At 42.4% G+C, this 25,137-nt stretch overlaps 1 protein-coding gene across 3 annotated transcripts in view; it reads right to left on the bottom strand.

The window, feature by feature from the left end:
* Positions 1 to 25,137, bottom strand: part of P2RX4 (purinergic receptor P2X 4) — a 310,487-nt gene that overhangs the window by 81,730 nt on the left and 203,620 nt on the right. For all 3 annotated transcript variants that reach the window (XM_069619562.1, XM_069619563.1, XM_069619564.1), the window contains exons 5-8: positions 18,634 to 18,730; positions 18,116 to 18,196; positions 11,450 to 11,591; positions 2,777 to 2,913 (exon numbers count right to left, since the gene is read on the bottom strand). In XM_069619562.1, coding sequence (XP_069475663.1) covers positions 2,777 to 2,913; positions 11,450 to 11,591; positions 18,116 to 18,196; positions 18,634 to 18,730 — 457 coding nt within the window. The remainder of the gene's footprint in view (positions 1 to 2,776; positions 2,914 to 11,449; positions 11,592 to 18,115; positions 18,197 to 18,633; positions 18,731 to 25,137) is intronic.

The following is a 25,137-nucleotide window of genomic DNA, read 5'->3' as shown; positions in this document are numbered from 1 at the left end:
AGGTAGCAATACTGAGATAGATGGGGATGCAGAATTTACTCAAACATCAATAATCAAATCTACTCCGGAAGTTGGAAAAAGTTAGTCCGTTTTATTTGCAATTGTCTAAAACAAGGAGTTACAGTGGACATCACGGATGTTCGCTCGATGCATTTCATAAAAAACATGACTTTTATAGTAAAAACTTGTCATCAATGATGTCATCTTATGTGGCAAACTACAAAAACCTACTTGGGAAAGTGATAGGATTCGCGGGAACATCTAAGTATACGTTCCATACTTGACAGGGATAGTGATTGGGTCTCTAACATCAGATGGGCAGCTAAGACCTCCTCTAGTACATGTCATCTACATCGTCACAAATGACATAACATCTAATTGGTTATACAAACTATAGGGCTCTCTGTTACGTGGCCCTCTATAATTGGTTGGCACCCGCGCACCCCTCTGTAATATTCCACACACGCGAGCGGAATGCAGGCTGGTACCCCAGGTGCTCGTGGGCTGGTCTTGACCATAGCTTCCCATCCAATTAGTCTGACATCCATCATCGCTCTTTTAGTCTGCCAGATAATTAAGCTTTGAACTTGGCCTTGTACTCTGTGCCCGAGAATAAAAAGGGAGTATAGGCATAGTTGGTCTCTTGGTTTCGGTGTAGCTCGACCCAATGTCTATTTTCATCTGACCTAGTGACTAGAGACCACGTTTGAGCTTTTTGCTTTATTAAATACTATTAAATGGTGAACCTCTGACGTATTCAGTGTTCTTCCATCCCACCTCAGACAGGAGTTTGTTCCTTTCTCACATTAGTAACTATTGAATGAACACCCAGGCTCAAGGTGGCCTCGACTTCTTGGTGTTGGGCCAGTCAAGCCTTGCTTGAATTCTCCTCCGCCATTAGCTGTTTTCCAACTGTGCCACAATGAAAAGCCTTTCTATTCACGGGGTCCAGACTCTGCTAAAGTGCATTGTAGAACATCCATATTCCATACATTCCTATGCATACAAATTTGGCGCATCGCCGCAATCTATTCACTACATAGCCAGCCTTAAGATTACTTTGTCTTCTTGCGTTTCTGCATCTGTACAATTGTAAAATGACTTTGCATGTTCTTCATCGTTTTTGTAGCATGAGCATCTTCATCTCGAGCCCGAAATGTTGCTCATCTTTTTTTACACCTCCTCCTTAGACCCTATAGAATGTCCATGTTCTTCAGCCTCTTGCCTCTTTTCTGGGTGCATCAGCCCTGCTTTGTATGACGTCCCCAGTCTTTTCACCAATGTCCACACTTCTTCTGGGATTTTATTCCAATGCCCATCATATCTTTGTGAATGCATAGATGGTTTCCTTAGTGGATACCTTGCTTCCATGCTTTTCTGCGGTACAGGCATCTTCACTGGTACTGCACATGTCTCAATTTCCGATTCCCCACATATAGGCAGCATGGGGGTGGAGCTTTTGGTGGGGGTACTTGGCTCCTTCTCTATAGCACCATTCTCTCTCACAAACAATACCTCACCTGCACTCTACACCAACTCCACCCCCAACACTTCAGGACCCCTCTTCACTGCCTGTCCTAGTCTTGGTCCCTCGTTCCGCCTCTGTGCCTCCAGACCTCACCGCTACAATCCATACTGTCTCCCCTTCATTCTACTTTTACACGGTTCTCTTTGCAGTTCAATCTCCCCCCCTTCCACTCGTTCCAACGCACACCTTCCCATGGATGGGTTACACCATTGCAAAACTTCAACAACCCCTCTTAGCCTGCCCCTTTTTCATCTCCATTTGCAGAGTAACCACACTTTGCCCAGGCTACTTGTTTTCCTTGTGGCTTTCTTCCTGTGCTGGTGAGTTTTGCTTCCAATTCAGTTTTGGGAGTATGTCGGCGTCTCTCTTGCTCCCATGTAGTCCCTACTCACTCTCAGTTCATTTTCTGTTGCCCCGCCACTCACCTGGGATCCTGCTGGGGTAGGTAGGTCGGGTTTTGCATGCCATATCTCCGTTTGGAAATAAAAATACCATTCTATTCCCTTCATGATTCCATTCCAGAATGTTCAGTCCGGGTTTTGATTGGGCCCAGGTGCATTCTGGGAGTTGTTCTAACAAAGCCAAAAAAGGGAACAGAAACAGTACCACGAGGCATCATGGGATAGAGGGTGGTACCAGCCTGAACATGGCATAAAAAGGGGTTTAAGAACTGCCCACACATATATATATACATACACATATCCCTCCCCCTCTCTCTGGGACAGGGAGGGCGGTGGCCCATGCCCTAGTATGCTCTCTGCCCCAGGCAGGCCCTTGTCCCCCTGACAGGGTCCTCCAGTCGCAGACCATGTCACAACAGGTAGGATTTAGGTCCAGGATTTGCTCTGAATAGTGGTTGCTTGGGGTCTCTGGATCAGTGGTAGGGCCACAGGGGTACCAGAGCCAGGACCACTGGATCTTTGAGGAACAGGTGACCTGTGAACACAACACCAAGTGTGGACGGGCACCACTAATGTACATATATTTCGATCAAATACAAATGGTTTATGGGCATAACCATGGGGTCAGCCATTCTGTGGGATTTCATGCTGGGAAGCAAATGTATGTGGCCTTAGAATTATTCCTAGTTATGGTAAATCAAACAGCATCATGTCAGTGCTTCTGGGCCACACCTGGAGGGCCCCGGCCATCATCAGCCAATCACTGGGCCACACCACTCTGGAACTCACCGTGAATTGACGCCGGATCGTACACTCGGAACCTAAAGGTGCGCTGGTCTAACATTACCTGAAATTATACCCCGGCGATACATTATGGTCCGACTCTCGGTTGTCAAGGCGACGGAAAGTATATTTCGGAATGCAGTGGGTGGCTTTGCGGTCCAGATCGCAGTCCCAGTTGATTTGTATGGCCATCACGCCGCCCTATGTGATGGGGAAATAAGAAGAGATGGTCAGTATTATTAAAAAAAGCAGGTTTCCAGGTCTTACTGTCCCACCTAACGGCAACCATGTGCACATCTGGAATGCCCCATTTAAAAAAAATATATATATATTTTTTTTATTTTTAAAATATCAGCTCTAAAAAAGATAACCCCTTGTGAGGTTTTCACGATTCTATAAGCAACGTAGCCAGACTCCTGCTGTGCTGCAAGTGGGCACCCACAGTGGGGGTGAATGCATCTTCACTTGGAGCTGCCCTGGAAGACACTGAAAAATTCCACCAGGGGGCTGCACTGAGCAGAGGTTCCCACTTGAACTCACCCTGTTTTACTGGTATGCAGTAATAAAATCGCGGCAAAAATGTCGCCTTTACAAATAAATCGCGGCAAAAATGCTGTGGTTTGACCTGGTAAAGGTGTACCCCTTTATACCATTTAAGGGGAGCGGGGTTTGCGGGGGTGTCCCCCATTCCCGTTAAATGGTATAATGGGTCTGGGGGTTGTGGGGGTGTCCCACGCATCCTTTACATGGATGGCAGCGGCAAAACCACCTCCTTTTTGCAGTGATTTTTTGTGCAAATAGCCATTTTTGTCGCGATTTTAACACATGGAACCGTTTTACTTTTCTCTCTCATCAGCAGTTTTCTCCCTCGAAAGAAATAAGGGGTTCTCTCTGGGGTGTCCATCTATAGTCGTTTTTTAGTTTGGGCTATTCGGCGAGGAGAGAGACACACAGCTTGAAGGTGTTGTTTGGTTAATTGCCCACCCATTGACAGCCCATGGCCATGCTAATCCCTATAGCAATTCCCACCCAGTTCCTTCTCCTCCCCGCCCAAAACACCACCTCATGGGAACTCTGAGCTCTTTTTATTCAAGCCTTACCATCAAACTTTGCACTGGTAGTGCCTGCCAGTGTGTTTTCAAAGCAGTCTTCTGGGAGTTAATTGCTTAATTGGAGATCTAAAACCGTTACTGGGGAAATACAATGTTTGAACCAGGCCTGCCTCCAGCCACTCGATTTATAAACACTCTGCGGGTCCTTCAATGAAATCCTCTTAAGAACAAGCATTGACAAAGCCAACAGTTTTGGCCTGTGTATAAGTATTAGGCATTTACCAGGCACTGCTATTAGATTTCCAGGTACTCGCACCATTTTGCACCTGCTGCCATCAGTGGCCAGTTCATACCACCAGAAGCACTGCCTGGCAAGTGCCTCTCCCATGCCCACACAAACGCCCAAACTGTTGGCATTTCCAATGCTGGTTTAATGTGCGACTGACCTGGCCCTTTTTTTTTTTACAACTTTATTTAACTTTGCACACAGATTAAGCAGTTACATTTGTGACATTCCATTTTTTTCTTTAACGTCCCATTGTTGTTGTGACCCCCATTGTCCGTCACCACTCAATTTTCAACATTGCAAAGTGGTTGATGACTACAAACCGTTTGCCCTGGTCACACACACACACCGAGTGACTCTAACAAAGACCTCTGCCAGTGGGTTCTACATCCAGCACCAGAGGAAAGAGGACTTGGAGGGGGTAGACTGTTTGCATGCGGAAGAGTCCCATGACAACACTCTATGGCACCGCCTGCACCACACCATTGCATTTCCCACTAATGCAATGCACCCAAGGGGCTCCTTGCGGTGCCTCCCACCCACTCCACATCCATATTTCAGAGTCCCCTTTGACAGAACTATTGCACAAGCTTACCATCAAATGGCCAAAAGCAGGGGTCTGCAAACCTTTGCTCTCTAGTTGTTTTGGACTATAGCTCTCAGCAGCCCTTCTTAGCATTGTCAATGGTGAGTTACCATGGGAGTTGTAGTCCAAAACCACTGGAGAGCCGCAGGTTGCAGACCACTGGACAAAACAGCAGTTCATCCACGTGTCTGACTCCACTAGCAGTGGGTTTGCAGTGCCTTCTTTCCTTAGTTCTCAAATTGATAGCAACAGAATGATGGTAGTTACTTCACCAGGAAATTAGTAGGCGCTGTCCATGGACCATATGTGGTCTATGACATCACACACATGCTATTACAACATAGGAGTCCAATGCCACTGGCAACTTCATTTTAGAAAGTTGGAAAAAGAAAGATGGCATAAAACACAGATGAAGACAAGCGCTACATTTTGGGCATGAAAGCTCACCACCAGTTTAACATCACCATACGGTGAAACCATCTCCACCCACCTCCAATTTGGATTCTGGCGGAGATGGATGATCCTCGCCACCATGCACGTACACGGCAGCTGGAATTACCACTTCTTTTGGGAGGGTTTTATTTGGAGGCAGCAAATAACGGGGTATTCCATCCTAGTCAAAATAAGCATAGTAGGACATGTCATTGCTCTTCCATTCCAACATCCGACTCAGGCCCTGCATTCCCAAAAAGCTGCACACTTTACTGCAGGCAGGGTGCTAGCGCTGTAGATCCTCGGATTACTGTATGCAGCAGCCCAGAGATCAAGTCTGCAAAACGCCTTAGGAAGCCATGACAGTTTCAAAATGGACTATTAAGAGGCAATGCAGGTGCTGCCAATAAGCCAAAACCATTGGCTTGGGAAGTGAAGATAGGACAGAGATGAGATGTAAGGAAGGACAAACTGCCTGTGGTGGTTTGGCTTTTTACCCAACCACCGACTGATCAGGGCCATGATAGACCCCCAAGGACATTTACACCCACTACCTGCCCCTCGCCAGCCAAAACACTCCCCCTCAACACCCTCCGTTCTCAGAGCTAGCGCTGTGATTCCAAAGGGAATGCCAGTGTTATTTCTAAGAAGTCTTCTGAAAGGTAATGTGGCAGTTGCCAAGCTGTACAATAGCTCCTGGTGCAATATAAATGCATTAACAAAGTTTGCCTTTGGTCGCTTGATTTACACAGGGTTAGGGTTGCCCTTGCATCTGTTCCTTGTGCTGAATTCCTTTAAAAAAAGAAAAACAAACATTGGCAAAGCCAACAGTTTTGGCTCTTATAGATAGGCATTTTCCAGGCACTGCCATCACATGCTCAGGTACTAACACATTTTGCCATCTTGTGACCAGGTAGTACCCGTACTGCAATGCCTAGAAAATGCCAGTCACTCCCATCACTTCACAAAAAAAAAATCCAAAACCGTTGGTTTTGCCAATGCTTGTATCAATGTTAAAAGGAATTGCCAATTTTCAAGACCTTAACATCTATTCTTGCCATTCTCAATATTTTAAAATTGGTTTCCTCAAACATCAGCGTATGAACTACGATTCCTGCACATACATATTATAAAGAAAAAAAACTTTAAACGTGCAACTTGACGTGTCAACATAATTCCTCGCACAGGCTTTTCTCTGCCTGGTCTACCACATCCCAGATGTGTGTGAATTAGTGTCACATCCAAAAACGGAGACGCTATTTTTCGCACAAATAGTGTCAACCATTGTTCACAACAATCTCGCTCCTCAAAGAGCCAGAGGAAGTGCGCGGTTAGTTCTAGGGGGATATTCTGCGTCACTGCCAAGAGCACCCAAGGGGCGCGCGAGTCCCCTTCAACCAGTCCTGGCTTTTTAGCCAAAAGCACCTTGTAGGCCAACACATGTAGGAAAACAGAATAGCAAAAAACAAAGCAATGTGAGCTCTGTTGGGGGGTTAGGGAGGGGAAAGAGTGTCTGAAGGTGTCACAAATGGACTGAAGAGCAACCCAAGCTTAGGGTGTTTTTATGAGTTCAGAAAAGGAGCATATCCTTGAGCAGGAGGCAAGCGCTGTATTCAGCAAAGTCACACTCAAGGCACTTCATGGAACGGCTCCAAAACGTGGATTAAAAAAAGTAATCATTGTGCGTTCACACGGCGCCAATGTGGCCCGCGCCATAAAAACGCGGGCCTACAGAGTGCCTTTCGAAAACCATGAACACGCATGTTATACCCATGGAGTATCAGCAGCTGGAACGTCACATTCAGAAGCCCCACAGCCAAAGGCAACCCAGAGAATGCAAAAGATGCCTTGTGCGACAATTAGTCCAGACACCAAGTTGGCCCTTTCCTTGACATTTACCAAAACTCCGTTTCTTCTCCGGGGCATCCCAGGCATGTATATACTCAAGCAACCAGATCTGAGCTGCCACCTTTCCTCACTCTCAATATATTCAGATAGAAGCCCTTAGTTGGCATCTCTGTGCAGCATACAACTGCAAAATAACCAGATTGCACCCACTCGGGTCCAATTCAAATTTAGAATGGCCGCAATGGTTATCAATATGCGAGAGGCTGCCATCACCTCACCTTGGATTCCACAGGGGTAGGTGTGGACCTTTCAACGGTATTGTCTGTCTGAGCGCGCTGAGGCCGGCGGGTTAGTTGGTGCTATACAAAAATGCATTAGAATAGAATAGAATAGAAATGACAGCCTATCACTTTGACCGATTATGAAATTGACTATGGGCAGTGGAAGAAGGCAAAAGTGCAAACATCTCTATAATCATTACACAACCACTAAATCTCCTGGCTTCCTGTTTTGAAATGTTAGCAAACTCTGCGTGAACCCAATTAAGGAAATGGGTTTGGTCAGGCAATGTTTCATTTCACACTTAACCAAAGCCTGCACTTTTCCTAAGTGGTAGTGCTTGGATTTTAAAAGTGTGTCTGTGCTATTCCCTACCAAGGTCTGCAGGATACTGCCCGTTTCATAGTCGCCCCAGATTTTCCAGATACAAGGCACATCTATTTAATTAGAAAACGTACAATGCAGTTTAGGAATGTCCGCAGACGCTTGGAAGGCTAAGCCGTATTAGTCCTTGCGCAACAGAATCCCTCCGCATTACGTTATCTTCCTCCACATAAAGTGAAGGTTTTGTTTTGAAATTTCTTCACTTCAACGGAACATGATATAATAATCTATGAAAGGCATTCATTTTTCTCACATACAACAAGTCTAGCCAGAAGAGAATCATGTTTCAATTGACAGAGAGCTTTTTTTGTTTCTAACAAGGCCCGACAAGTTTGCCTGGCATGGGGCTACCATATAACCAGACTCCCTAGTATTCATGGGTGTTCGCAGCCGAGTGTATAGGGTCAGTGTTTTAATTTGCTCAAACGCCTCTTTAGTGAGGGTAGAAATGTGTTCCTCTTGTCAATTCAAAGACTGGTATCTCTGGATTGCTTAATGAAGAAATGACAGCTTAAAAAAACCCCACAGGTTTGGTGTTCTTATAATTGTGCTACTACCAATTTTGTTAGTAAGAGATTATGCAATTGTATTGCATACAGGTGGTGAGAATGGGCACTGTTGTCTGGTTCTCCAAAGAAAGATGGATTCCTAAAATCCCTGCAGTGATCCAATTATCGACAGCAACGATCTTTCATACAACAGCATCGCAGTGTCCACCAGTTAGTGGAAACTTTGCTCCAAAATACAGCTTGCCATGGTCAATGCCTTCTCAGTGGCTAGGGCAGGACCTCTGGTTACTGTTCAGCAAATTATTTAATTTTGGTAGCCAGAGTGAAGTGTAATTGAGATTGACTGGGACCCATTCCCACTTTAAGGTTTGGACAGTTTCAAAGCCGAGCTTCTTTTCCAGTTCTACATATGTTCTGAAAAGGGGACCCATTGATTAGATGGCGGTGCTTTCATGTTTAGAGATAAAAAGGTAGACCTCCAGATTTAGACTTGTACAAAACCAAACTATGGGGCAAAACTCTGGTTTGTTAGAATTTGCAAACTGACATGATGGGATATTGAAGCCCAATAGATTCAAATAGGTTTGCTGATGCATAATCTCTCTGTCCCCTAAATGACTTGTTTTACATTATACATATGTTCAGAGAATATATTTTACCACTAGAGGGAATCACAAGTTAGATCCGACTAGAAGAGACAAATGCACTTGATCTAAGAAAGCTTCAGCTGTGTGTTCCCTACTGAGCCCGGGAATGCAGATCAGGACAGAAGTTATCAAATGAAGTGACTGACAAATTGAGCTGGATTGTTAACCAAAAGATACCTTTGCTACCAATGGGATGCCTTCATGGATTACTTTCAGAGTAATGCTGAATGAAAGGCTAGGTTTATTTGGCTGGCCTTTATTGATAGTTAGCGGACATACCTATTTCATTGGATGCTGAAAAACCCATTGAACACTGAAGGCTGCTTAATGGATCTTCTGCGAATAAGGAAAGTAGAAACTGATTTCTGTCAATTGTTCACGGCTAAATGTCGTCCATATGGAGTGACTTTCGTACTTATCTGCAATCTAACTGATGACGTGTCTGGCGAGGATGGCATGCCCTCTTATTTTCTTGCTTCCCTACTGTTCGATCTTTTTGAAACTAAGCTTCTGCCACCTCGATACATTATCGTATGTATGTTCTGAATAAGTTCTGTACATGCACTCCAGGTTCCAGATAAGAGGTTGCGATGTGTAGTATTGCTTGTTGGACAGAACTTTGTATCAATGAATCAAAATGCAAATTTTTCTCAAATGCTATGTTAATAATTATGCGGTAAAAATTAATATAAAAAATAATTTGCAAATTGAGAATCCATGTATAATCATTTACATATTTGTAAACTAGATGCATACTAAAAATTCAACCTTCTGCTTTAAGGCAGATGGTATCGTCTACAAAGCAGACACGAGTAGCACACCAGTGTGCCTGGCGGTTAAGGTCCACATTTCTGGTGGCACACACTCCCCGTGCAGCAAAATCAACCACCCTGTTAAAGTCACAACTTGTCCGCAAAGAGGGCCCGCAAACAATCTTTCTCTTGTCACGCACCCACCCTCTGAAACTCAATGACGGCATCAGCTCGGAATGCCTCCAAATTCGAAAATCTCTGAAAACGTGGCTTTTAACAACACCTGACCAAAGACTCATTCCAATGGCCACACAGACTGATGCAGACAGCACCTCACAGTACTGCGCTACTGTTAAAAGATGCCAGCCCAAACGCTGGCTTCCACAACAGGTACAGCACTGCGCTGTTCTCAAGCTAGGTCCGTGCTTTAAACAAAATAAATAGAAATAAAGTTCAACAATCACCACTATGCCCCAACTAGTAAAATGAAAACATCTGTGGAAAATGTGAATCCTATGCTGATTAGTACTTTATCCTACCATTTCGTCCACATGTCAACATGTCCAAACATGTTGTCTAGGTACAAGTAGGAATGTGTTCAAATATGCATAGTGCAGAGTGTGAGATTCTGATCATCTCAATTCCATGCCTCACGACCTAAGGACATCTATTTGTGTGTTTGTCTAGAGTATACCGGATGGTCCACCCGATGGGTGGATGTGCGTTACAATGGGTTGTGGATGTGACTGCCAAGTTTGTATGTGGATTTTGTGCTGTCACTGGGCTTGTGGTTTAGTGTCAGGCTTGTGGTGGTGCATGGGCGATTACAACAGGAGAATAGTGCCTAGCAAGAATTCCCACTAACGCGAGGTACGGTGCACAGGACTCCTCCAGGCAGGAAAATGGATATTCAGGGACCAAGGTCTGAGCGTTTTTTCTCTAAAGCATTGAAGCCTTGGGGATTGGCGATGTCATTGAGGACAAGACAGTATTTGTCTCTATAGGTGGCAATGTATTACCACCATCGCGTTTGCATCAATATAAAACATTTAGACAATACCCCAATGGTACAGACAAGAGGACATGCCTCTTAGACATATCCGATAAACGTGAATGTAACTGCCTGTTAGTCAGTGTGCATGTGTCCTGCATGTAAAGTATAGCGGTGCCCTCAACTGTAGACAGCTGCCCTAAGGGCTGACAGACTTTTTAGAATACCCATTCTTCCCCTTGCGCTGCAACCCATAGACCACAGCTGAGTCCCATGAAGAATTCGGTCGAGCAGTCACAGCCACTGACATAGCCGTCATCTCTGTGCCTGAACACAATGTGCTGCACGATTCTTTATAATGTTTTTTAACTAGTCATCTCTGCTAATAATTTCATAGTCCTCGAAGTCTAATTACTATTTGCATGCAATGCTCTTTTTATCTTCATGTTTGCACAGACTATGGTGTCCCAAAGGGCCTTCATCCACCACAGGGCTTCATAGCCATAACAACTGCAGTAGGCACTATACAAATCTCAAAGAGCATTACATAGCCTAGTGAATGAGACATTTCATGCCTCCCTCTGCACATTCAACAGGACATATTGGTGGAATATACTTTCACATGGAAAACCAATGTGTGGGCTGGCCACGGTTGCGAAAACAATGGAGCTTCGTATTTGAGTTATCCGTTTACAAAAATAAAAATAAAAGAGGTCATGGTCAAAATATAGAAAATATAACATCTGCAAAACCCTGCTGCCTCTAGGCTCTTTTCTATTGTGAAATGCAACACTTCCCAGCACTGCTCGCAGCTTGGGAAATGGCCCGAATCACACGAAAGGAGATCAGCATTTACACTGGTACCAACTCTTCTCTATGGATACTTCAAACAAGTAATCAGTTGTTTAAATGACTGAGCAGATACATCTTGATATAACTGGAAAGCAGAAAAACATACATATTAGACCCACCTGGATGGCCATCTCCTGGAAGTCCTGTTGGGCATCTTGCACTATTTGTCCAAGGCGAAAAATCGGACAAAAAGGATCCATGGTTCTACTATACTGGCAATTTTTAAGATAGGCTGCCGTGATATTTGGTAATATGTTCCGCCTGTAAGAGATGGCAAGACAAGATCACATTCTTTACTGTATCCTTACACAGGTGTATTGGGTAATGTTACAGCTCAGACATTGCACCCAGTTGTCAGGAACACTTCTCAAATATTAGCTGGATGTAAAGACAACTACAGTTGAGTTGTACAAAAAGTGAGATGTGGCAATTCAACGATGCAATGCAGCGGTGGTGCCGGAGTGTAGAAAGAGAAGGGCAGAAATAGTGGACGGTCTTGCCGTTGAGGGGCATGCTCATGGACTGAAGTCTGCAGGTCTCTTATTTGTGAACAACAAACAGGCTGGCTTGCCAAAATGCAGCACAAGAAGATTAGTATCCTGGAGGCCTCACAAGAGTAGGGTAATTATTTTGACGCGGTTGGCAGTTTTAACGCCAAGAAGGACACTTGTGAAAACAATCGTAACTGCCAAGATTCCCCATGCAATGTTTGGCACCTTCAGGTAGTCTTGACTTTTAAATTGAGAAACACACACATTTTAAAAGGTAACCACCATGTTTGCACTAAGCAAATGTTTAATCATAAGTAACGAATTTACAAATTGTACACATAATTTCAGATTGAAAAGATTTGTAACATTGGTAATTTATAAACTACCCTTTTCAAGGACAGTCTGGCTTCCTTAGTTACTATTCTATTACACACAACCTTTTATTAAATCCTCTTTGTGCCTTATAACCTGTTTAAGCCAACACATGTTTCACAACATAGGTCGAACTCATTAATGAGCTTTAGTGAGATTCTGGAGGGCTTTATGTATTTAAACCATGTACTAAATATCTCCAATTATACCAGAGCAAAAGTACCATTAAACACATAATTTAATCAGTAAACAGGAGCACCCAAAACAAAAATAAACAGAAACCTAGACGGAAAGGAAAAATAACAAAAATGACAATTAGTCCATGTCAAAGTGCCAAATATGCCAACATTTATAACTACTGGAGAACTATTCAAGTGGCAATTACTTTTTAAAGTAACACAATATAAAAGTTTTCTTCAGTGCGCATCTTGCAAATGTCAGCTCCCATAACTCTTCTCCTCAATAGGACTACACAACATACTTGATGAGACGTTCTTAGAAATAGGCTTCTGCAGAATAGTCCCAGCACATGTTTAACACCTTGTAAATTATGTGTACTGTTGCAAGGAACAGCCCAGTCAGGTTTTGCAATATTGTATGGCGATCTACAAACTATGATTCAAAAACTCTACATGACCACATGCTACTTGCCTCATTTCCAAATGTACTTGACCCCTTTCCTTAGAGAAAGAGATTATGCACATGTTCCAGGTTTTACCGGAAAATTAAAATCAGACAACATAAAGGCCAGGAGTCTTTATCTGAAACCACAATTTCTCTTCGGTCATAGTTCAAATCTATCTTACACATTACAAATTATCTATTGATTTAAAGGTCTATGAATTTTCACTCTCATATCATCTTAAAGTATCAACTATTTTTTTGTTTGTTTTCAAATCATCTGTAATACACGATTTTATCTTTTAGAATTCACGAATGAATGTATCCATTTCTTAGGTTTCCTCATGAATGTGCACATGTGGCATGGTAATCGTGTGCAAAATAATGTGCCGATTTGTTATGGGTACCATCTTGCATTATTTATTCAGTACTCTAAACATTGAAGAGGAAATAATTCTTCCTGTTGTTGTACTAACTGTATGCCATCTTACAACATGTTTTTTCTCCAAAATGCAATAGGGTCATATTTTATAAACAAAGTCTTCTTCTCCCTCAACCATGATTTCAGCATATGTTGTATTTATGAATTTCTCTTGGTGTCCATTAAATTACCATATGGCATCATTGTAGAGAGTAAGCTGTCCTATTGTTTTGATTACCTTTGTATACCATAATTCAATCTCTTGCAATGTTGCATTTTCTAGTTCTTACATTTCCTTGTTGAAGCATGAATGCAGCATGATCACCAAGTGTGATACCGTGTTTCATTTGCCGCCATCCAACATTTTGTGTTGTGGTTTGATTACATTTCTTAAATATTGTAAATTGACAAGTTATTCCTTATCTGCTCATTCCCTGTCAGCCATGTTAAAATATATTTATTGCCACATAAACTAGGGCCACTTAATCATCACTAATTTCTTAATATTTTTATTAAATCTCATTAGCCAGCCATTGGACAAACCCAGATTAGTTTAATGTAGAAATGATCACTGGTTGCTCTGATCCTCATTGATCATATGTCCAAATAGCTTGTGTGTCTCTCGTAGTCTATGGTGTTACATCGCTGTTCATTATTAAATGAAATCTCATGTTAGTAACCTTGAATTATAAACTCCAGGTTTTGATGTGTGCCCATATTACAAAAAACAATTATCTCGTTACTTGCCAATTTTTTCAGAATCAAAGCGTGAAGACTGCCATTGCTAAACGTGCTTTAGTGTGAAATGGAAGCTCTGAAAATCTAGGAGCATTGCCTCTTCACACCAATACAACCATATAATAATTACTAGTAACTTTCATAAGGTTATTGTTTCATCACAAAAGGGAATTTAACTCATTATCTGTATTTAATCATACAGTGATATTTCAAAAATAAAAAAGTTTATTTGCGCTTCTTTCGCAGTAGTTTTTCCCGGTCTCCTCCCCTTGCAAAGCTTGAATTCATAACAATTCCACAATAGTGCAGTTCTTCCAGATTACTATTATTGTGTTCCGTTGCAGTGTTGGGCTAGTGGTTGTCAAATGGCTTCACTTTTGATGGCTCATACATTTCCGCAAATCCTGTTCTTCAGTGGTCCGATTGTGCTCCCCATCTACATTTCTCTACATCAACATTATTCCATCAATGACAATCTTACTTATACAATGCATGAATTGGGTAATCAGTATTCGCTTTTTATTATTTATTTATATATTTGGATTTGTAAAGCGCACCAGCAACACTTTTCTGAACACTATTTTAGGTTTATAAATAAATGTATGTTGATCTTTATCCAGCCGAAAAATATCCCAATTTTTTTGATTAATTAGTACACTTGAATTACGCTGTGCACTATACTTTGTAATGGACCTACCATTTTCATGATTTGTTTTCCGTTTGGATTTTGATTTTAATAAATTACTTATCCTAACTTTCATTTGTTTTCTAAATGTGTTAGTCATCTAGCCCCCGTCTTTGAATCATTCTGTTAGGATTCGACATAGTTCATCCAAAGCATCTTTTTTACAGAAATTTCTTTTGCTCCCAGAAACTCCCCCCCATTTGCCTATATTTCATGACACCCTACTTGCATCCTGCTGTCATCAGAAATGTAATATTAGCTTTTTTTTTGTGAACAGTCTTGGTTTCAATTTTGTTGTCTAGTATGACAATCTGTAGATCTAGAAACAGTTTTTTCTCATAATTCACAGTGAATCTCATGTTGCTCTTCGACAAATCAACAACATTATTCAAGTTGTGCCCCTACCCAGTTCAATATGATTGCATCTATGGCTCTTGCAATACGGCAAGTAACATTTGGTTATGTAGAGTTTTTAATCATTCATTTGTAGATCTCCATACCATGTTTACCAATAAGACTGTTCCTTCTGTGAGAAACCAGAGGGTGTCTCACTTGTTAGTCCCCAGGGATCTTGCTCTCAGGTGACCATGGCATGGCCATCGCCTTTGGAGCCAGACCCTCGGGGTGGACCAGTGCGGAAGGATCCCCTGGGTGAGGGGTCTTCGGGGAGTGAGTGTGAGATAGCCAATGGTGAGACGCAGTATTCACCCTTATTTTGTTTATCGAACCCATCCTATGTTTTAGGATGCTCCGAGACCCCAACTCCCTCATCCCCTTTGTGCACAAACACTGGGCCGAGGGAGAGGATGACTGAGGATAACTTGCATACATCGGACTGGCCATGTCCCGCTAATCAGGTCATTCAGGCACTTAATCCTAAATGCATACACGTGATACCAATTAGCTCTCTTCACATGAATGAAAGGTAGAAACCAAAGACAGACGCTGAGCACAGGGGAACACGAGAACGAGCAAAACCTACAGAATGAAGGCACACCTACTGGAGCAGAGCAACAGACCAAGGGACAAGAGCAGCAGGCCGAAAACTCCAAGTCTTCCCTATTGGTGGTCATTGCCTCCGGCAGGCCGCAAAAGACTTGTGGAGAAATCCAGACCCCACAAGTGAAGATTGCAATGGGTTTCAAGGATGCCAGGGACCCTCTCAGGTGAACAGCAGATTTGGGAAGGTGAGGTCAAGCCTGTGATACTAACCTTGACTGTAAAAGCGGAAAATGCAAAACAAAAAAGAAATGCACACAACCGGTGAGTTGGCAAGAAACCTGAGAGACTGGTGTGTGTTAAAGTGAGCAAAGTTAGCAACATTATACCACAAGTGAAGGCTGCACGCGCGTGGATCAAACTCACAGAAAGGCAGACCTGTAATGAACTGTGATGTAAAGAACAGCTGGGAAATCAGTGATACTAAGTAACGGAGTGGTCCGGTGATAGGAGGTAACCCACTCGAAAGTCTCAGTGAAATGTACTTTGTTTAAAGTGAGAAAGCAAATGAACAGTAAAAGTAAAAAGGAAGAATATTAATTTCTAGAGAAGGGAAGATTGAAAGTAACACAGTGAACTTTGAGTCGAAGGGGTTCTGCAGTGGTCTGACAAATAAGCCACTCATTTTTGAAAGTCTTCAACATCTGAAAGGGATCCGATCCTGATGGGAGACCAAAAGTAAAATAAGCTTGGGGAAGGGAGTCACTAGCCCCCCCTTGCAACATGCGTTGAACTTTATCATAGGAGATCAGAGCTCACAGAGGGAAATCTAAAAGAACTGTTTAGTGAAAGGTTTGAGCCCGGCAGAGGGGGATCTTTTGGTAACATTTTGGATAAGACATAATTATGGAAGAAAGAGTCTCGAGCGTGGAAGGCTAGATGGGCCTCGATCCACAGCTTTTTTGACTATATATATTGTGTTGAAAACCGAGCAAGAGTGCGTCATCCTGCCTGCAAGAATCGCTTTACTCTGTGAGGCCACGTGGGGAGGAGAGCTGGTTCATCCACATTATCATTTGAACACTGATTTTTCCTTTCGAAGACATTTTTCCTTTTCACACTTTTTTTACAAAAAGTTAGGGCAGGCATTAGGTTATTGTTAGCATAGGCCATTTTGATTTGACAGACTCCACTAGGACTACGTTATTTATTATTTGATGGTCAAGAATACTCCCATCTTAGTTATAGGACAGAATAGGAGTTTTCCCAATCCCAACCATTTAAATAAAGGTTTTACAAATTGTACCCGTTGTGTCAGTCTCTGCTTGTGATACCATTCCTCCCCTATACCTCCAACGGTAGCTGTAATTAAATAGGTATTAAGAACAAATGGAGAAATTAATGCAAACACCTACCTCTAAGATACAGTCTCATTAGGTATGTTGTATAGTCATATTGAAAAGATTTTTTTAAAGTTATGAGACCTAACATTTGCTACATGTGCACCAGGAGAAAATGTGTACATGGTTACTATAAACATACTTGTGAATTGAAAAGAGTAATTAAGAAGTTATGAATGTTGAGATATTTGGCACTGACGAATTGCAATTTTCTTTTTCTTTTCGAACAACATTTTCTGTAAATTACGTCATGGGTGATTTTGTTTATTGATTAAAATGATGTATTTAATGGTAACTGATTTTGTTGTCGAATAATGGGAGGTATTTAGTCAATGATTTAAATAATGTAAAGCCTTGAAGAAGCTCACTAAAGGTCCTTAATACGAGTTGGACTTTTATTGTGAAACATGTGTTGGCCGACATATGTTATAAGGCAGACAGACTAATTTAAGGTTTTGGTTAAAAGAAAAGTAACCAAGGAAGCAGTCAGTCCTTGAAAAGAGCAGTTTGAAAAGATCTGTAGCAACAGTACACTTTAATCTGAAATGTGTAAACTATGTACACTGTTTAGGTTTTATTAAAGTAACTATGCACACAGATGATGGTTACCTTTTGAATGTTTGTTTTTTCAATTTAAGAAACACCATCAGTTGCCATATTGTAGTAACCCAAATGCAGCATTTATATGATCCAAATATGTAGATTTTTAGAGATCGAAATAGGAGAAGTCAGAAAGAGCACAATACGGATTCCAGCGGGCCCGGTCTAATCTAATGTTATAGTCCTGACTTTTACCCAACAAGGGTCTTCAAATGCCAACTAGTGATGTTTATGGAAAGGATAGGTCTGGCTTCGATGCACGGCATGGGGCCACTTGGATATCATGGAGCTACAAGTCTACAGCTAGAACAGGCAACTATGTTCCACTGGGGAACCGTGAAATGGACATCAGGGACAATCCACATGATTGGGTTATCTAGCCCCAATGATTTGACGGCTGATGCGCTTTTGTACAGATCTCATACAGGATACTTCTGATTATGGGGCATGTTAATAAAGCATTATCAAATTTAAAGGAAGGGTGGTACTAGCAATAGTGTGGCGCCGGTGTAACTTACTTGGTGAAACTGAACTTAGGATACCAGATGTTGTTTTTCACTAAAACCGTGAAGTTTTCAGCATCTTTGAGGACAGCAGGCCTAAAAGAAATAATATTACATGTTCACACTGGGACACAAAGTACAATTTTTTTTAACCATCAAAGTCATGATAATTCAAAGTTCACACTTCATAGACCATCACCGTTTGAACAACTGGCCTCTGCCTCCCAGAAAATGCAGACATCAAGAAAAAGCCAAATGAAAAGAAAATAATGGGAATTCAGATGCCTACTTAAAGCAAGTTCAAGAATCATAGAAATGTCTGGTTCCGTTATCCTTGGCATATTTTGATTACAACAATACTGCAATTCAGACAATTTGCTGCATCCCAGTTCTGGCAGAAACATTGGGGAGCTACTCCTAAGCATCTACTCGCTCTTCACCACCAATGTTTACAAATAAAGCATTGGTTGCCTCCCACATCCACATCTACAGCTTCAATTTCTGCACAGATATTTGAGAGAGATATCCCTTACTCTGGTATATAGGAGTCGTTTTCCACTGGACACCAGGCAAAGATTTCACAGGTTTTCACAGTGGTGTTATAGCGAACACATCGCCCAGTTTGGATTCCTAGAATAACACAGAAATTCAAATAAACAGTAAGCTACAAAAGTGTGTGAACATTCACAGACAGGGATGTTACAATTCAATTTCTGTCCAATCAGAATCTTACTGTAGAGCAGCATATTTTACTGAAGTGGCTCCAGGATCATGTGGGTCCAACTTGGGTCCTTCCTTTCATCTATCTTCCTCTCTACCTGTGGTGTTCCCCAGGGGTCTAACCTCTCGGCCTGGCTTTTCAACCAATACCTGGCAACTCTTGCTCACTGCATTGCCACTTTCTGCTCAAATTTCCAATTCTACGTTGACGACACAACTCATTTTCAGGCTGCCCTCTGCCACCTCCTCTCCCTCTCTCATCTCCGATTGCCTAACTGCCATTCAAGATTGGTGTGCCGCCAATGATCTTTGTCTGAATGCCAGCAAGAAGGAGATCCTCCTCATCGGCACACCTTCACCATCCTTTCCTCTCACTTTCTGGCCGGCCTCCCTTGGCCCTCCTCCTACCCTCACCTGCGAGGCTAAGAACCACGGGTCATCTTTGACTCCACCCGTTTCTTCTCCGCCCACAACTCTGAAGTCTCTAAAAAGTAAAATGTTCTACTGTACCTCCTCAGAGGTACTCTGTCTTTCCTCTCCTTCCCCCCAGAAGCTCATGGTATCCAAAGCTCTGGTTCTCTCTAGCTTGGACTATTGTAACAGCCTCTTTCTAAATCTATCTGCCTTTACTCTCCGCCCTCTGCAACTTAACCAGAACAGGACTGCAAGACTTTTCCTTGGCCTCAAGCCCTGGGATCGTATCTCTCCAGCTCTGAAATCTCTCCATTGGTTCCCAGTTGATGCAAGGATTAAATCCCAAACCCTCTGCATTGTCCAGAAGGCTTTCTGGGGCCTGGATTCAAAATACTGTTCAGCTATCCCTCCGCAAATACCTCCTCTCTCGAGCTCTTCGCTCCTCTACCTCCAACTCCCTCAGGGTCAGTCGTTTTTCAAAGAAACGAGCTGGGGATAGATGTATGTCTTCGGCTGGGGCCCTCCCTCTGGAACAGCTTCCCTGCCACTCTAAAACTTGAGGAGAACCATCTCTGGTTCCGGAAGCACCTCAAGACCTGCCTCTTCTTCTGCCTTCACTCCCCATCTCCCCTGCTGATCTGTTCTCTCTTGGCACGGTGCACATGGCCACCCCCTGTCCTCCGGACCCAGGTACCTGCTCACCCTGCCACCCTCCTGCACTGCCTCCAGGCCACCCCTTACACTGGGGTCTGTATCTGTACCCATACAACACCCCCTTTTTCTTCCTGCACTTATCAGACCTACCCAGTCTGCTGCCTTAAACCTAGAACTTGCACCATTTGTTGCCTTTATTTATGTATTGTTATTTATCTGTTTCTCCTCTGCTTCGCACTTTCTACTTCTCCCCCCTTCCATGCACTTTTCCCCTCCCCCTCTCCCAGGCACTTGTACGTTCTCAGTGTCACTGGGCCTAGTAAGATCACTGTTTTGTTCTCCCCTGTTCCCCTCCCTTGCCTTGTAGCGCTCTGAAACACTGGTGTACGAGCACGATAGAATTAAAATATCAATATCAATGTATGTAAAAGCATACTACAATGTTGTGTCCAAGGTAGGTCGTGTCTTGGGCCCTAGTCCCGTACCCCACTATTTACTATACTCAAATGTGTCTAAGCGCAAAGTCTTTAATTCCACCCGAATACGAAGGGCAGAAGGTGCAAGCCATAAAGAAGGGGGCTGCAACCTGCATCGCTCCAGATGTTTTGTACAATGGCTCCCATGGTCGCTCACCATCGATTAGACTGCCTAGGGCTGATATGAATTGTAGTCCAATAAATCTGGAGAGCCAAAAATATACGGACAGCCAAAGTTAGCAGACCCGTGCTGTGAAAAGAGCCGGAAAATTCCACAGTCTTGGAGCTGCCTCAGAGAATGCCTATTTGAAATACCTTGGTCTTTCCACAAACAGTAGGTTAAGTCAACAAATAAAACCCCAGTAAGAACTGGGGAACTAAAATAATCAGAAAAAGTGCTCTGGGCTCTTACTGAATATAGCATCAAGCAATTGAACATGATATAATTGATCAAATAAATAATGACTGTGTGCAGAGTTGTCGAAGCTACAGTCAAAGAGCACTATGGGAACTTCCGTTGTTATAGGTAGTGACTGATACAGGTTCAGGGTCACACAAGACTTGTGGGTCACCATAATATCACTCCCCATCAACTTAAATGTTATCGTGGTCCTGCAGGCCTTAAAGGATTTTTATATATTATCTTCTGGGAAGACACTGCTCAGTCAAGGCAGTTTGCTGTGATTCTCTAAATGAGAATAATACATACGATAGATATCATATGTATGAATGAACTAGATATTTACCATCTATAGAAAATGCAATGAGTATTTTTTTTTTTACAATACGTTATTAAAGAAAGAACACTTAACGTGATTTGAATATATTATTTACATTATCTAAAATATTTAATATAATTTGATTACATTACGTTTTTGACTTGTTTAATCAGGTCTAAGCATAACAACATGCATATATGTTTAACCACAGGGGTTTGTCTGTCTAGGCCCTCTGGCCACCTTTGCATCTGTGGAATGTTCCCATTAGCCCACTGCACTTCAATGTTCACTTTAGCAGTGACCAATGTTTGACAGAAGTAGGTTTCAGGTCTTTACAATTAAAGGGTTTTGATCAATGACAACACCATCAGAAACTCTGGAATCAGGGGTTTCTCTTTACAGGAAAGGGAAGAACACCACATCTCTCCTGCTGGATTCACCTCCCCCCACCGACAGCTATTTCCTGCCGTGTGATCCAATACCACCCACAGGGTCACGGTCAAATAGTGTCTGCCTTCCCCTGGCCTCATGGGAGGAGACTTTATACTGGGGATCAGTGATGACTCCAGAGGATTCATCACACATCCCAAGGAAAACACTTAGCGCTCCCCAATTTACAGCAAGTAGCTAAGGGGGCACTCCTGAGATGACTAACTGAACTGCCAAAGGGAAACGTGCAGTTCAGCAGTGCCCGGCGCATGCCCAAATGAGCCATGCAAGGCCGGGGCATTTCGCTTTCCCAGCCCTGCATGGCCCTTTGGGATGCAGGGTGGGGGTACTGCAGGCCTGAATGTGTGAGGGGGCGCTTTTGCCCAGCCCTGCACATACAGGGTATTTTTACCAATTATTCACAGAAAGTATGCTGAAAATGCACAATTTTAACCCAACCGGAGAGCCTCTGCAGCAAAGGAAGCTCTGTGTGCAATGGGCACTGGCAGCAGCAGACTGAAACTAGCAGATTACCAGTTCACAAGAAGCTGCCAAAGAGAAGAACCTGTGAGCACGGAGGGAAACAGACACACAAGCCTTACCCAGTGACTTCAACAAGTGATTGTAACACCGGAGCGCTCTGTGACCGCTCGCACGCTCAGTGCAGGTGTTTTCAGATTGAAAAGCAATTGCGTATGAGTGAACATAAGACTGAAGGCAATTATGAATACCGAACTAGCAGAAAACACAGTAAACCTTATATATAGAAGATCAAATGACTGTGACTAAGAATTTGAGTTTATTTAAAACCCAGCAACAAGACCAGGCAATAGTTCTAAAACTGAATACAATCAACCATTATTCAAGCCAAAATAAAATAAAACCATGGACTTTTTGAACAAACTGACTTTGCCAAAGTCAGAAGGGGACAATTGAAAGTCCCAACGGTTGTAAAATGTATTGCCCATCTGTGAAGAAGTCCAGACCAAAAGCGGATATAAACTCACATTACCAAAGTCAAGGAAGAAGCAGAATAAAACCATAATGTCAGTGTTTGGTTAATAAGGAAGTGGGGGAACAAAAGGGGCAAGAAGGCTGCCCTCCTGGTAAAGGCTGTTCAGAAGGAGAGGAGCATAACTTTTGGAAATGAAAAAAAGTGTACTAAAGAGCACCAATGTGAATCTTGCCTTCCCCGAAGAGTTGTTTAAAGCAGCTCGATGTTATAAAGTAAGAAGCACTACAAAGTTGTGGTGAGCGGACCTTAGCCATAGAGGCACTTGTTTGTTAATTACTGTTCGGGCAGGGGAGTATACCTGAACAGCGAACTCTGAAGTAGTAGGCCTGGCATGGTAGTAAACCAGGTGTGATTGAATTAGTAGGCCGGGGATGGAAGTAAACCAGGTGGAAGTTGATGAAGTGCTTTTGATAAATTATCTTGACAAACTTTCATTGCTGAAATAATAATTGTGTAAAAAAAAGCTGCTGCAGAAGTGTTCCATATCCTTACAACTAAAAGGTTGTTGCAGCAGCATCCTGACAAAGAATTCCTGATAAAATATTCTTGGTTTATGAAAAGAAAATTGTTTTGAGTTGTATTATTCCAAGTGGAAGAGAAAGAATGTTTGTTGAACAATTCCGAAGTGTTGGAACATTGTGTTGGCAAATTAGAGCCACAAAGAACTGTGTTGGAACTTTTGTGCTTAGAACAGGATTTCTTTTGGAACTGTGAAACAGAATCCGGTTTGAATCTGGAGAGGGGAAATTCACCCAGATCATGATGAGACACTTACCATATTGTTAAATTAACTGTTATATTTGTGTTGCCTTTGAACCGTATAAGTATGAGGGACAGATATCCTTTGCTCGTGTTTCTTTTAGGTTATTTTAGGCAGGGAAATCCTTGTCAGGCTAAGGATAGTATCCCACCTTTTGAGTTAAAAGAAATGGCATCTTTTGAAAAATCTTCACAAAGTTGCCGACTTCACATTTCTGACCCCTCACAGCCCTCTCCAATTTGCTTGCTATGAGAAGTGTGTCACTGAGCTCAGGAATCCACAGCATTGTCAAGAAGGGAAAACGAGGAATGAATCCCAGATCTCTACGATCCTCAATGACAACTTAAATACTAGCTGGTGCCACCCCATGCTTAATCCAGGAGTGCACGCCACACAGCCTCTGCTTTGGAAGTATTGTGAACAACTGTAACTCTCTGTATGCAGCTAGATGTTGGCTTAACGTTGGGATCTGTGTGGAAAAGGGAAGTCCAGCTTTCTCACAGACAAGGAGACCAGCAACCCAGAACACAAATGTAGATTTAGTTTATTTATTGTGCTATAATTTTAATAATCATTTTCACAGTGTAAACATTTTATATCAAATAAATACACAGTGTGGAACAATAACAAACTGACGTTTACTTAAAAAACAAAACTATCACCATAAGAACAATCTTTCAAAATGGTGATATATCTACAGGGGAATTGGGTCAACACAAGAAATCCCGAGATTTGTCATCCCGAAATCATGCGGTTCCAGAAAGTCTTGCTGGACAATGTCTGCACAAAATATTCAAAAAGGTCTATGGCCATCCTGAATATCGTGATCAAAATTTCTTTAATTCTTGGCCCTTTATGAGAACACGTGTTTCGGCAATTTTCTGTGCCTTTCTCAAATCAGGTATGTAACATGACATAATTTTTACTTTTACATAGAGTACGACATTCTTTCACAAATGTTAATTTGTTTCTGAAATTGTTATGAATAGATATGCCCTGATTTGAGAAAGGCACAGAAAGTTTCTGAAACACGTGTTATCATATAGGGCCAAGAATGAAAGAACTTTTGATCACGATATACTCAGTCGTTTGGATTTATTGACGTATGCCATCGATACACCTGTGGCGCAAATAGTGGTTTGAAAGAAACACTATCTGATGACTTTCTTTCCAACGGAGTAGAGGAACTCTATGTCTCCATGTGATTCACAACCATTGCGACACGTTTTCAAACCGAATGAGACCTTGGTCGCGGAGGTCATTTGATATCGCCAAAAAAGTTACTCGTGAAATTTTCCTCATCCTGAATATACAATGGCATTCAATATACCACTCTTTAAAGGATTGCAGCTTATAAAGGGTTGGCTCAGCCTGCTCTCTGGGCCTCAGACTCTCGTGTAGTCATCAAAATTCAGCATAAATGCATAAAAAGTGCATCCTGATCTGTATATTGGAATTTCTGTACACACGGTTGTTTTGCTTTCCTGTCCCGTGTAATGACCCTAGAACCACTTACCTTATTACACAGACTAAAAGTTCTTGGACTCAGGGAGGCTATAACAGACTTAGACCAATAAATTGAAATATAATCATCTTTTTACAGGCCCTTTATTCATACAAGACATGAGCATACAAACGACTCTGGGAGTAAATAAAAATTGGTTATACATAACGCACAAACAAGGATAGATATGAATAAAATTCACATCACCGTTAGAGTAGTTAAAGGTGTAAACTTCATCTCAGCCACTATGGCACTACCCAATCCCAAGGCAGGTGGGCAGAGAGATCACACGTGTTAACGTGGTCTGGAGTGGAGAGTCCTCCCTCTCAAGAAGACTTCATCACCC

Source organism: Ambystoma mexicanum, chromosome 10 (genome assembly GCF_040938575.1).
Source record: "Ambystoma mexicanum isolate Mex_15411 chromosome 10, UKY_AmexF1_1, whole genome shotgun sequence".
NCBI classification, from domain to species: domain Eukaryota; kingdom Metazoa; phylum Chordata; class Amphibia; order Caudata; family Ambystomatidae; genus Ambystoma; species Ambystoma mexicanum.
Note: the sequence above shows the minus strand (reverse complement) of the source record. Positions and strands in the feature narration are given on the sequence as shown.